Below are 13,999 nucleotides of genomic sequence, written 5' to 3' on the forward strand. Positions count from 1 at the left end.
TTTTTTTTTTTGTCTTTTTAATGCCTGTATTGTGGGGTATTCCCTTCCGGAGTTTACTTAATAAAATTTATATTTGAAAAAAAAAAACTTCCCTCCTAAAAGTTTTTTTCCTTAAAATTCCCTCCTAAACTTGGGGTGCGTGTTATACGCCAGCGTGTGTTATACGCCGATAAATACGGTAATACATTCTGATGGAGGTTTTTTGAAAATAGACAAAACAAAGCCTAAAAAAGAAAATGAATGCAGCCATCACATCTACAAAATGGTGGTAATCTGAACTATAATTAATACTGCTTTAAATGCACATTAATTGTCCGTTGTCTCTTTCCTCTCTTAAAACAAACAGCCCAATATCAACCTTACCTTGCGGTGCAGTTTCGATGATGCCATTGGCTATCCCTTCAGGAATAAATCTCCATTGGAAAACTGAATGGTCAGCACCGCCCGTGCTGAGAACCCACTGGAAGTCATGTGACCAGCGAACATTGGTGACGTGCGCAGAATGGCCGACATACTTGCGGAATTTAGCTCCTAAAAGAATGGGTAGAAGATAATGAAATGTGAAGTTGCTTTTCGACAATTAGGCTGGGTTGTACAATCAGAAAACCAGAAAGTGGAAGCTTCCAGCTAAGGATGAATGACATGCAATTTTTGTGTAATGTAGGGTACATTTGTAATTTAGTTGTTTGAAAGTCCATGTGGACAAAATAGAAGTAATGTATGTGTGAGCAGCTTAAAAATCAACTTCAATCAACAAGTACGAGAAATTTCTGAATTGCTTTTTCTGTTTATAAAATATTGCAAATACTTGTATACGTATACGTATATGTGTGTATAGATTGGGCCTTTCACCGTGCAAGCCTCTGCTTACATACAGATAATTCAAGGCCCGCTTTGTCACTAAAGCCTCCACTTCTACAATTTAGGAGGTCAGCCACCCCCCAATCTCTGTCTTTGATCATCTCACTGTACAGTGAAAGCACCCCTGAGGCACCATCACTGGACAAGGGGCCATCTGGTGGGTGAGGCTTAGCTTTAGATAGGACAAAGTAGCTTCCAAGATGGGGAGGCTGAGGCCCTTTGTGACCTGTCTAGATTCAGAAGGGTTACTCCATATTCCCATCGCTCAAGTTCCTGGAGAAAGCTCTAGAGTTTTGGGTGCTGTAGCATTCACCAGGAGACTAGATCAGAAAGCCACAATGAAGATATTTGCCAGCACAGCACTAGTGAGTACAAGTGTTTTTTATTGAAGCATGTTCACATCACAATAAACACAGTGCAACGTTTCAGAGTCACGCAGGACCCCTTCGTCAGGCAATGATGAACAAAGGGGTCCCGCTTGACTCCGAAAGGTTGCACTGTTTTTATTGTGATGTGAACATGCTTCAATAAAAACTGCTTGGACTCAACTTGACAATCCATGGTGTGCTGGCAAATATCTTCATTGTGGATTCAGAAGAGCACATGAAAGAGGTGGTTTAGGTTATTAAAGATGATTTCCAGGTATATTCCATACCTGTGAGACCCCCCTGGATGCTGGAAATGACTGACATACACACCGCTACTCCAGTGATCTTTACTAGCTTCCGGGTCCCATGTCGAGCAACTGTCCTGCTGAATTGTGAACACATGAGCTCGCCCCTTCAGAGAACACTTTGTATTTTCTCAACGAATGCAGTGCATTCTCTGATTGGACAAAGATCGGGATGTAATCATACCCATGTTATCCAATCAGGGAACACTTTGCATTCATTGAGAAAGCAGAAAGAGTTGGCGCCCATGCCAAGTGGGTGACCTCCTGTTTAAGCAGTACCTAATTAGCCAAGTTAGCGTGACCTCCTGTTAGTATTGCAGTGCCAACTACAGTGGTTTAAAGCTTCTAGGGGAAACCATAGGTATGGCACCATACACACAGTACATATAACACTCTCCAGAACACTCTCCAAGCTCTGGCAGAGAGACAGCAGATCTTCACCGGCCTGGCCCTCCCAGACCTTGGGGACAGAGGACACAGAAGCCACCTCTTACCCGCAAAAAGGGAGTGTCGCGAAAGGGCAACACCAAAAAGGTACAAAATAACCTGGCCGCTGGGAGACTGAGCCAGCCGCCTCTGCCCCCTCTACAGCTCAGCGCTCCAGTGAGCACTGGAGAGGCAGAGCAGAGAGTCAGCAGCTCTCTGCTCTGCCTCTCCAGCGCTGACTGAATAAATTTTGTGAAAAACAGTGTAGCGCTTATTTGTTTTTACCACATTACAATGTGACCAATGTAGTCAATACATGTATTAGACTATGCAAAGAAATAAAAAAAACACATTTAAACATTCATTGCTGTGTGTGCAAAGCTAGAATGTCCAGACAAATATATGAAAAAATGTGTCCAAAGAAAAAATGGAACAAACAGCATGAAAACAAGTGAAGAGTTCTCCGAATTTTCCAAAGTATCTGTGTGTGATACGATGAAGTGAAGACAGTCCTACACCTTCTCCAAGGAATAATCACACAATCACCGCGTGAACCCTCCACCGCATAAAATGGGGGCTTACCAGATTTAATAGATCCTACTCAAAATTATATTTGGAGGATCATATATGCTTGTAGATATACATAGGCTGTTTATGGGGTGTTGTCCTTTTCTAGAAGACTTTCAAGTGTGGCTATTTCCTCTGCGGTATGTCTCCATCCACATAAATCATCATAGGTAGTGGGATAGATATAAAGGAAGAAAGCAGGGACCACAATAGTGTAACTCCGTTTTTCGTTTCAAGTAATTTAATAAAAAATTATCAAACTCACGTGTACAAAGAACATAAGCGCTTTTTCAATAAAATCTCAGGCTGCAGTGAAGTCCCGACGCGTTTCGTCTTAAGCAGACATCATCTGGGGTACAACTTCAAGGCAGCCCTCCAGTTTATATAGCCAGACCCTCAATCAGGCCTAGATTTCCTCCATCAGTGTCACCACACATCATTTCCGGTATCCAACATGGCCGCCGGCGTGCGTTCCACGCCTCTTTTTAATAGTGTGAATGGTCTGGTCAAATAACTGGTACATCCCATATTCTTATGTATGTTGAGTCTTGGTTTAAGTATTTTAATGAAGCTGGAATTAACCTTCTAGGCTTCTTGACTACCAGAAAGAATAATAGGTTGGGACTTTTAGACAAAGAAATTAAGGAACTTAGAGATAAACTTGGAGGTTTCAAAAATACCCCAGAATATAATTCTCTTTCAGCTAACTTATTAAATCATTTAGAGAAGGAGGACAGGGAACAGAAGTACAAAAAACAGAAAAAATATTCTAGAGACATTAACGATTATAAGACAGGAAATGTGTTTAGTTGGCAAAAATCATTACAAACCACATCCACGATGGACACACAACCCCCAAGTGGACCTCAAGATGTTGGTTCTACTATGAGGCCTGTGGAAGTCAGACCCCCTATGTCTTACGTTGATGCTGTACAGAGACATCCTGATGAGGGCCTACCACCCTCTCAGTATACAGTACAACATTTCAATCCCCATACTCCCAATAAGCCACAGAGGGGGAGAGGTAATCATCGGGGGAAAAGAGGTGGAAGGAGGTCCAATCGAGGACGTCCCTTCAACCGCGATGATTACCATCTTAGAGATTATAATGAGACATCATACTACTCTCCGTCACCTAGACGTGCCCCCCCGAATTCGTATTATGCGGGGTCTCAAAATCATAATGCAGCTCCAATTTCTACATATAACAGGTTCTCTCCATTAAGGGATCAGAGAGACAATGAAATTAGAAATAATGCCTATACACCATCTACATACAATCCACCCAATAGTAATTTTAGAAATCAGGATTTTTGCGAGGATCCATATACCAAAAAAAGAGGCCAGGATCTAAGAGAGGGTGCAGAGGGGGGAAACGATTACAACGGAGGAAAAAGAAGGCGAGTTTGATGGGAAAGGGTGTTTTTAATCTAAGTAAAAAAACTTTTTCTCAAGCAGAGTTATCTGTATTGGATAAGGGATTAAAATATGCACCCCCCAAACGTCTTAATAAATTTAACACCTTCATAGATGTACATAAATTTATTAGGAAAATCAATGTTCAAAGATATCTGACAACCAATCCATTTAGAACAGGGTATACAGCAGCCACGTTTGGCACTGTACACTCAGGGTTATCTAACCCGTCTTTATTTGTACCCCCTGTACCTATAGCTCCGGCGGTAAGAATTTTTAAAGACCTAGTACTCGGTGACCTAGAGAAACTTCCTATTAAACATGTGAATAGGTCCACCCTCTCACAGGCCGGCTTTAACTCTTTGTGTGAACAAAAGGAGGTAGTCGTGCGCCCTGCTGACAAAGGCGGTGGGATTGTTATTCTGGACAAAGAACAGTATAAAGCTGAAATGTGCAGGATATTAGAAGAACCGGGGACATATAAACTACTCCCTAACAATCCCACAAGTCTTTACAAAAGACAACTTAAGAGCCTTGTCGAGAAGGGATACGACTCGAAAATTTTGAATAAGAAAGAAAAATCGTTTTTGATCCCTATTGCTCCAAGAATTCCCACTATATATTATTTGCCAAAGATTCATAAAGATGCGATTAATCCTCCCGGCAGGCCTATAGTGAGTGGTATCAATTCTATCACCTCACGTATAGGTCGATATATAGATTTTTACCTGCAACCTTTAGTGAAAAAAACTCCTTCGTATCTTAAGGATACAGGAGCGACAATTAGGAGATTGGCAAATATAATTCCCCAGGATGAATGCATTATTGCCACAGCAGATGTGGCTTCTTTATATACTTGCATTCCACATAGAAGGGGTATAGAAGCTGTCCGCTATTTTTTGGATCAAGAAGATTCTCTAGCGTCATTTCAACGTGATTACCTCATTGAACTGCTCGAGTTTGCAACCGAGCATAATTATTTTTGGTTCAATGGGAATTACTACTCACAGCAGAGAGGTGTAGCAATGGGGGCCAAATTTGCCCCCAGTCTTGCCAATTTATTCATGGCAAAGTGGGAGGAGGATGTCGTCTATGCCCATCATAGCCCTTCGTTGGTTTTATGGGCAAGATATATAGACGACATCCTCCTCCTATGGAATGGCACACCTGAATCACTAAGAGAATTTTTTGATATTCTAAACCACAATGATAGGGGTATTTCATTATCACTAGAGATGAGTACCTCTAAGATCAACTTCTTGGATCTAGAAATTGAAATAGCAAACAATAAATTTGTGTTCAAAACACATTTTAAAGAAACAGATCGGAACAGCTTCATTCCCCTAGATAGCTGCCACCACAGAGCGTGGCTTAATTCGGTTCCACGAAGCCAGTTTCTACGTCTTCGGAGGAACTGTACAGATCTAGAGACATTCAGAATACAAGCCAAAAACCTTAGGCAGAAATTTGAAGATAAGGGGTATGATAGAGCAATTTTGGATAGGGAAATATGTAAAGTTGCGGAAACCAATAGAGAGGACCTCATTGTTGAGAAAACACAAAATGTACCTGATGACACTTATAGATGGTCTATGTTAACAACGTTTTCATCACAGCACAGACAGATCAAGTCTATTATAAACAAACACTGGAGTATACTAAAAAATGACTCTGTGTTGGGCCCCAAGCTACCCGAACAAGCGAAGATACTCTTCAGGGGAGTTCCATCCCTACAGAATAGTATAGCCCCCAATATCCTAGATCCACCTAATCGTCCATCCTTTTTCCACAACATGACGGGTTTCTACTCCTGTAAAAAGTGCAGTGTATGTAGATACAATACCTTGGGGAGACGTAAGGCCACTGAATTTATTTCTACAACTACTAATAAGACACATAGTATTAAGCCTTTTTGCACTTGCGATACCAGGTATGTGGTATATTTAATCACCTGCCCCTGCAGTAAGCAATATGTAGGAAGGACAATCAGGACATTTGCAATTAGGGTAGGCGAACATATATCTCTTATCAAGAGTAAAGATTCAAAACACACTGTCCCCAGACACTACAAGCAGTGCCACAACAGTGATCCTACAGGAACAGAGTTTTTGATTATTGATAAGTATACGCCACCCTGGAGGGGGGGTGCCATGACCAGAGGCGTATCCAAGTTAGAGACATATTGGATATACACTATTAAGTCCTACTCCCCGTTTGGTCTAAACGTGGAGTGGGACATCAATGCATTCATCGACGATGGTTGATGCATGGTGTTGGGTCCCACTCCCCGGTTGGTTTGGACTTGGTGTGCAATATGGATGCATTCAGTGATGATAGTTGAGGTTTTTCCATCTCTTTTATCTATATCTTTATCTTTATTTCATTTTTCCTTTTTTGGCGTACACGGTAGGAATATGTGGGGAAAATGTACTTTGTGTATACCTGTAGATGGTTAAAGATGACTTGGGTTTGGTCCACCTAATATGTTAGCACATATTGCTTTCGGTCTCCTTTCGATTAGGCCATTATATTAACAGAGCGCCATATTTGAGTATATATACATATACTTCAAAACTTATGACTATATTTGGTTTTTATATATTTTTAACTTTTTTTCCAATTTTTAAAACTAGAATAAAAATCCCTTTCTTGTGTAGGCCATCGTTCATATAAGAGTGTTACGATGTGATAATCGCCTATCCGATTTGATTCGGTCATATTATTTTTTTATTCATTTTTCAGTTAATACCTTTATGTAGATTATAACAACTTCTTTGGGTAAAATTACTAGAAAAAACATTTTTTGCGAAATTTGCCTTTTAATTTACTTTTCCTGGGAAATATGGTTACACAAGCTAATATGTGATCATAGGCACTGTGTTCCTATTGGATGCAGCGTCCGAATGTTTAATGTTTTCTATTCATAAATTTTTTTACTTATTTTTTACCAAAAAATGTTTTCTACCATATACATCCCTCAGCTCAGAGTATATACTCTATATTTTTTCTATTTAATATATATAAGAGATTTGTTCTTGTGCTGATCTGTATAATACCTCAGAGATGGCGTCTTTTTACACGTCTATTTTTTATTTTTCGAGTACGGGGACACGGAAGTGACGTTATGGCGCCGGGATGTTGACATACGTTCCAGGCTGACCACTTCCGTTTGTGAGATACGCGGGGGTCACGTTTATTTTACTTCCGCTGAGGTTAAAAGATCGGCTGAACATTTCAGTGTTTATGCCTGCGTTCCATTTGGACGTTGCTGGCGTACGTTAGGACGTTCGCCTTTGTTGTTTAGATACACGGAAGCGATTCGTCCAACATACATAAGAATATGGGATGTACCAGTTATTTGACCAGACCATTCACACTATTAAAAAGAGGCGTGGAACGCACGCCGGCGGCCATGTTGGATACCGGAAATGATGTGTGGTGACACTGATGGAGGAAATCTAGGCCTGATTGAGGGTCTGGCTATATAAACTGGAGGGCTGCCTTGAAGTTGTACCCCAGATGATGTCTGCTTAAGACGAAACGCGTCGGGACTTCACTGCAGCCTGAGATTTTATTGAAAAAGCGCTTATGTTCTTTGTACACGTGAGTTTGATAATTTTTTATTAAATTACTTGAAACGAAAAACGGAGTTACACTATTGTGGTCCCTGCTTTCTTCCTTTATATCTATCCCACTACCTATGATGATTTATGTGGATGGAGACATACCGCAGAGGAAATAGCCACACTTGAAAGTCTTCTAGAAAAGGACAACACCCCATAAACAGCCTATGTATATCTACAAGCATATATGATCCTCCAAATATAATTTTGAGTAGGATCTATTAAATCTGGTAAGCCCCCATTTTATGCGGTGGAGGGTTCACGCGGTGATTGTGTGATTATTCCTTGGAGAAGGTGTAGGACTGTCTTCACTTCATCGTATCACACACAGATACTTTGGAAAATTCGGAGAACTCTTCACTTGTTTTCATGCTGTTTGTTCCATTTTTTCTTTGGACACATTTTTTCATATATTTGTCTGGACATTCTAGCTTTGCACACACAGCAATGAATGTTTAAATGTCTTTTTTTTTATTTCTTTGCATAGTCTAATACATGTATTGACTACATTGGTCACATTGTAATGTGGTAAAAACAAATAAGCGCTACACTGTTTTTCACAAAATTTATTATGTCACATTTGCACACCTAGATGTTGTGTTAGCTGCTGTTTGTATACTGGTTACACATTTGAATAGCGCAGTGTTTTTGCTCTTTTTGAAACAGCGCTGACTGAAGACTGAGAATTGAGCGATCAGTGGTCTTTAATCGCTCAGTTCTCAGTCTTAGAAGCTGCGGTGGACAGATGCAGCATTAAATACCGGCTGCATCCACCCAGGTGAGTATGATTATTTTTTTTTTACACCCAAAATTCTCTTTTAAAAAGGTAGTAGTTGGCTCCACATGACACCTGCTCTAAAAAGTCCCCATTCACACCTATGCACTCCTGTGATATAACCCAGGGGAGGGCTGGGCCAGGGGGCAGGGATGCAATTGCCCCCTGGGCTGCTCTGATATGCGGTGGCAAAGGCTGCTGTGTCGTCAGCTCAAAACCGCAACATGCACAGTTCTTGAGCTGGCCGAGTCCAGTACTGTGAGCCAGCGATGTCTTCATGTCAGGGCTGACAGTCTGTGTTACACAGCACAGCCCCGCCCAGCCCCTCCCTACTCCACACCATTGGCTGGCAGAGGCTGGACCTGCTCTCTGCTCAATCTGAGCAGTTGGCTGGAATCCAGTGAGGCTCCTGGGAGGCTGGGACCATCCAAGTAAGTGAGCTCCTCCTCTCTCCTCCTCTCTGCAGCCAAAGAGTTTTTTTCTAGCAGCCTGTGCCAGTACCTTGCCCTCCTAGGGCTAGGTGGTATGATGTGGGCTCTCACTGACATGCCGCAGTTTGGCTGCAGTGCTGGTGTACTGGAAGTCATCCTGCATGTTGCCCCTGGGACATAGAGGATGCACATTTTTACTGCATGTTCTGAAAGTGCACAAAACGTCCTGCATGCTGCATGTTTGGTGCACTTTCAGAACATGCAGCAACAATGAGTAACCTAAGAGAAGTCTGAGGGGGTGTGACACCCGCCAGTACACCCGCACTGCAGCCAAACCGCAGCACACCAGTGTGAGCCTAAATGCTTGTATTCACTTGCAGCAGCCACTGCCAATCCTCTGAAAAGTGATCCATGCTCAGGTCACTTTTCAGAGGCATTTGTTGATATCACATTTCATCCCTTCCTGCTTTAACCCCCCTAAATGCCAATCCCTGCAGATAATGACACAGTTCACTTTGAACTCCACCTTATTTCCATTACTCTCTGTAGGTATTAGATGTGGTCTCACCTTTTTGTTTGCACATCTAGTACCAAAGGGTACTTTCACACTGGGGCGATGTGGGCGGTAGTGATACAGCGCTGCTCGTTTTAGTGGTGCTTTACCATTGTTTTAGTGGCGCTAGCGGGGCACTTTTAACCCCCACTAGTGGCCAAAGAAAGTGTTAAAAACGGCTGTGTTGCATTCATTTCAATGGGCTGGGCACCTCTCCCAAGCCGCCCCCATTAATGCTGCTTGCTGGACTTTTCAGAATGTCCTTCAAGCGCACCGCCCCAGTGGGAAACCTGGGGTGGCATAAGAAGCGCTTTACATGTGCTATTTTTTAGCACTAAAACGCCTGTACAGCGCCTTCAGTGTTAAAGGACCCTAAAAAGAGTTCTGGAAATAAGGTGGAGTTCAAAGTGAATTTCTACACCTAAGTGGAGCCCCCCTTTCAGAAGATTTGAGGATATTATTAAACCCAGAGACTGGTGGACTTAAGCCAGCGTACACACGAGAGGACTGTCCGTCCAACTTAGTCCGCCGAAACACATTTCAGCGGACAGTCCGCTCGTGTGTGGGCTTCAGCTGACTTTTTCAGCGGACAGTCTGGCGGACTAAGTCTTTCGGAATTTCCGTAATACAGTCCGTCCAACTTTGGTTTCAGCAGACAGTCCGCTCGTGAGTAGGCTAGTTGGACGGACTAAGTATGGCGCATGCTCAGAAAGGATTTACACGGCGGAAGGTTGCATTGCTGAGTATTGGACATCGTATTTCTAGTCCCGTCGTACGTGCTGTACACGTCATCGCGCAAGCTTTCAGCGGACTGTCTGTTCATCGTGTGTGGTCAAGTCCGTTCATTCGAAAGTAGGACGGACTGTCTGTCGGATTGTCTGACGGACTTAGTTGGCCAGACAGTCCGCCCGTGTGTACGCGGCTTTAGTGCCTGCACAGAAAGTGACTGCTCTCTCTGTGCAGGCAGTGTGAAGCGGGGTCTCTCTCTGTGCAGGCAGTGTGAAGCTGTCTCTCTCTGTGGAGGCAGTGTGAAGCGGTCTCTCTCTGTGGAGGCAGTGTGAAGCGGGGTCTCTCTCTGTGGAGGCAGTGTGAAGCGGGGTCTCTCTCTGTGGAGGCAGTGTGAAGCGGGGTCTCTCTCTGTGCAGGAAGTGTGAAGCGGTCTCTCTCTTTGGAGGCAGTGTGAAGCGGTCTCTCTCTGTGGAGGCAGTGTGAAGCGGTCTCTCCCTGTGGAGGCAGTGTGAAGCGGGGTCTCTCTCTTTGCAGGCAGTGTGAAGCAGTCTCTCTCTGTGGAGGCAGTGTGAAGCGGGGTCTCTCTCTGTGCAGGCAGTGTGAAGCGGTCTCTCTCTGTGCAGGCAGTGTGAAGCGGTCTCTCTCTGTGCAGGCAGTGTGAAGCGGTCTCTCTCTGTGCAGGCAGTGTGAAGCGGTCTCTCTCTGTGCAGGCAGTGTGAAGCGGTCTCTCTCTGTGGAGGCAGTGTGAAGCGGGGCCTCTCTCTTTGCAGGCAGTGTGAAGCGGTCTCTCTCTGTGCAGGCAGTGTGAAGCGGGGCCTCTCTCTTTGCAGGCAGTGTGAAGCGGTCTCTCTCTGTGCAGGCAGTGTGAAGCGGGGTCTCTCTCTGTGCAGGCAGTGTGAAGCGGTCTCTCTCTGTGGAGGCAGTGTGAAGCGGTCTCTCTCTGTGCAGGCAGTGTGAAGCGGGGTCTCTCTCTTTGCAGGCAGTGTGAAGCGGTCTCTCTCTGTGGAGGCAGTGTGAAGTGGGGTCTCTCTCTGTGCAGGCAGAGTGAAGCGGTCTCTCTCTGTGCAGGCAGTGTGAAGCGGTCTCTCTCTGTGCAGGCAGTGTGAAACAGTCTCTCTCTCTGTGCAGGCAGTGTCAAGCAGTCTCTCTTTGGGGCAAAGTGGAGCAGTCTCCCTCTCTTTCTGTACGGGGAATGTGGTGTAGATGGGTGGTGAGCTGATTCTGTGGTTCAATGGGACACTTGACTGGACTTGCCCCCCAGGCCTAAGGCTGCCAGCCCTCCCCTGATATAACCAGAGGAATTATTTTTAATGGGGCCCATTTACTTTTATGCAACGCACTTGTGTGCAATTTGAAAAAAGGTGCAGGCACTTCTCTTGGTGTTTTTGGCCCTACAGACTTTAATGGGAGCATATAAAAAAACTCATTACCATGCATGAAAACGCATGACAAAAGCATGAAGAAGGGATACAAAACACACCAAATAATGCATGAAATCACAGACACAAGTGTAAACCTAGACTTAGTTTTAAGCTTACAAAAGCTGACAGGTTCACTTTATGATATGGTGTAGCGCGGAGCACTAATCTATTACTTACAGACCCCAAACACCACAGCTCTTATTTTATTCATAGCTCAGACTTTCAAAAAAAATCAATTCACTCTATCCTGGAAAGGCACTTTTTTTTTTTTCGTTCAAAATAATAAATATTTAAAAGACATGTTCTAAGAGAGGATATAGAAAACTTTTAACTATGTGAGTGGGATTATCACGTCTGAAGATTTGCTGGAAAATCGTACTTATGCCTACGGAGTGTGGGACCTCAGTGTAGGTATACACCAAGTGCACTGAATAATAAATAAAATAGTATGCTCAGCGTGGACACCATCTATTATACATCAGTCATTTACTGGAGGATGCAATGTACAGCCCAATCTAGCGGAATCAGTTTAATCCATATCGCTCAGGTTGTCCCTTGAGCTAAAATAATTACTTAATTCGTCTTGGATAAGTCACTTGGGATTTTTTCAGTTGTCTATTTAAAAAATGATTACAAAAAGTATTACAAAACGTGAACACTGTGCTGCGTGTGTAGCAATACTTTTTTTAAATATATTTTTGTTTCTATTTATATTATATTTATATATTTTTTCACCACCAGCTAAATTTTCTTAGTGCAGTCTTGGGACGCTTGCTCCTGAACTTTCTGAAAACCACTGGAGGATACACAACTTATTGAGTTTTTAGTTTAAAAAAAGACCCTTAAAAGGAAAACTCAAAAAAAAAAAAAAAAAAAAAAAAAAGGAAAAGAATAATAATAATAACAATAATAATAATTAATATTATAACATACATAATTGCTTTTGGAATTGCAACAGCACGTACTATGCACTCGGAACTATAGATGGTGCTGCAGTGATATAGTAGCATCTGTGTGTCTAGATATACTTGTATATTCTGTACAGGAAGAAAGTTTTTATTCTTTCTGCTCTCTCCTGTAATGCTGTTCTCACACATGTATGCTGTTCTCCTATGCAAGTAAAGCCGAATTCTACATTCCTCAAGACCTCAGTGCCTCGTCTTATTACATAACCAACATCGGCAACATTAGGTGTTTTGTAATTTAGGGTTATTCAAATTCACCTTTCCATTTCAGTTTGCAACTGCTTTAATTTTCTGAAACTGACAAACATTGCTTTCTTCAAAAACAGCACCCAGGAGGCATTGCCAACACTTTTTGTGTATGGTATAACCCCAGAAATGTTATTTCCTACTTCTGTGATTGGTTCACTGCTTTTCCCAGAATCTTGTACTGAGATACGACATGGCATATGGCATCACCTGTCATAGGATTTTCATTTTTGGCAAGATTCTCCCAACAGCTTGCCTACTATTATAGCAGGCAGCCATAGTTCTGTAGAACCCTAGGGTTCCTGTAAATGTTGATAGAGGTTCCATGCGTTGTGGCTGACTGACCTCCCCATCTGATGGTGCATGCATAGTTCCAAGGCCAAAACCACTTGGCAGATCAAGCTGTATGACATAAATGATCTTTTAAGCTGTCTGTAAAGTGGGATTCTCACCACAACTGCAAGGGTAACCCCCCAGTGAAATGCTTTTAGCATAAAGTTCTCCATAATTATTTCAAGGGCTTCTCTGGGACCCTGGCGCCCAACCTGCAGCCCTTTCATGTTTGAAGTGCGGCCCTTGGGCCCCAGCAGTCAGGAGATGGAACACTATTCTGTAAAGGTGCTTTGATTGGAGTAGTAAAGTCTAGTGGTTTCATGGAACATGTTCTTAGTCTCTGAAAGACAAAACCAGCTCAACTCACCAACCTGTCTGCTTAGCAACTGAATTACACTGTCCAACAGTTTGCGTTAAAAACAGGGGTTTAGTTAGCACACATATGCGTAAGCTGCAAGGCCTCTTCACGGCACCATGTATTACTTGCAGTCCTATCTCTTCTAAATCTATGAGAGCCTCCATAATGGGAGCACATTGCTGCCATTGTGCTATGTGCTGGGTGTCCAATGTGCCTCTGTACATTTAAAGGAGGATTGGGCCACCTCCAGGCCCACCTGCCTTTTATCTATCCACAAGAATGCATGTGCTCCCATTGTGGAGGCTCTCATAGATTTAGAAGAGATAGGACTGCAAGTAATACATGGTGCCGTGAAGAGGCCTTGCAGCCTACGCATACATTTGCAAATGTGTGCTAACTAAACCCCTGTTTTTAATGCATACTGTTGGACAGGTTAATTCGGTTGGCAAGCAGACTGGTTGGTGAGTTGAGCTAGGAATTTTCTCTGGTTATGTCTTTCATGCGTTTGGTTAAGAGAATGGGGGCAGGGGCCATCTCTTTGATAATGTTCCTAGTCTCTGCCTGTCTCCTATAGCATGACTTTAGTCTCCAACTACTCCCGAAGAACAGTCTCTGACTATTT

At 43.0% G+C, this 13,999-nt stretch overlaps 1 protein-coding gene across 4 annotated transcripts in view; it reads right to left on the reverse strand.

The window, feature by feature from the left end:
- Positions 1 to 13,999, reverse strand: part of EML6 (EMAP like 6) — a 295,572-nt gene that overhangs the window by 175,616 nt on the left and 105,957 nt on the right. For all 4 annotated transcript variants that reach the window (XR_013276589.1, XM_077485543.1, XM_077485540.1 and 1 more), the window contains exon 11: positions 364 to 531. Coding sequence is in view for 3 of the 4 variants with exons in the window: in XM_077485543.1 (XP_077341669.1) it covers positions 364 to 531 (168 nt within the window). In the remaining variant the exon portion in view is untranslated. The remainder of the gene's footprint in view (positions 1 to 363; positions 532 to 13,999) is intronic.

This window comes from Lithobates pipiens, unplaced genomic scaffold (assembly GCF_037356315.1).
Source record: "Lithobates pipiens isolate NorthernLeopardFrog02 unplaced genomic scaffold, aLitPip1_a1.2 Scaffold_18, whole genome shotgun sequence".
Classification (NCBI taxonomy): domain Eukaryota; kingdom Metazoa; phylum Chordata; class Amphibia; order Anura; family Ranidae; genus Lithobates; species Lithobates pipiens.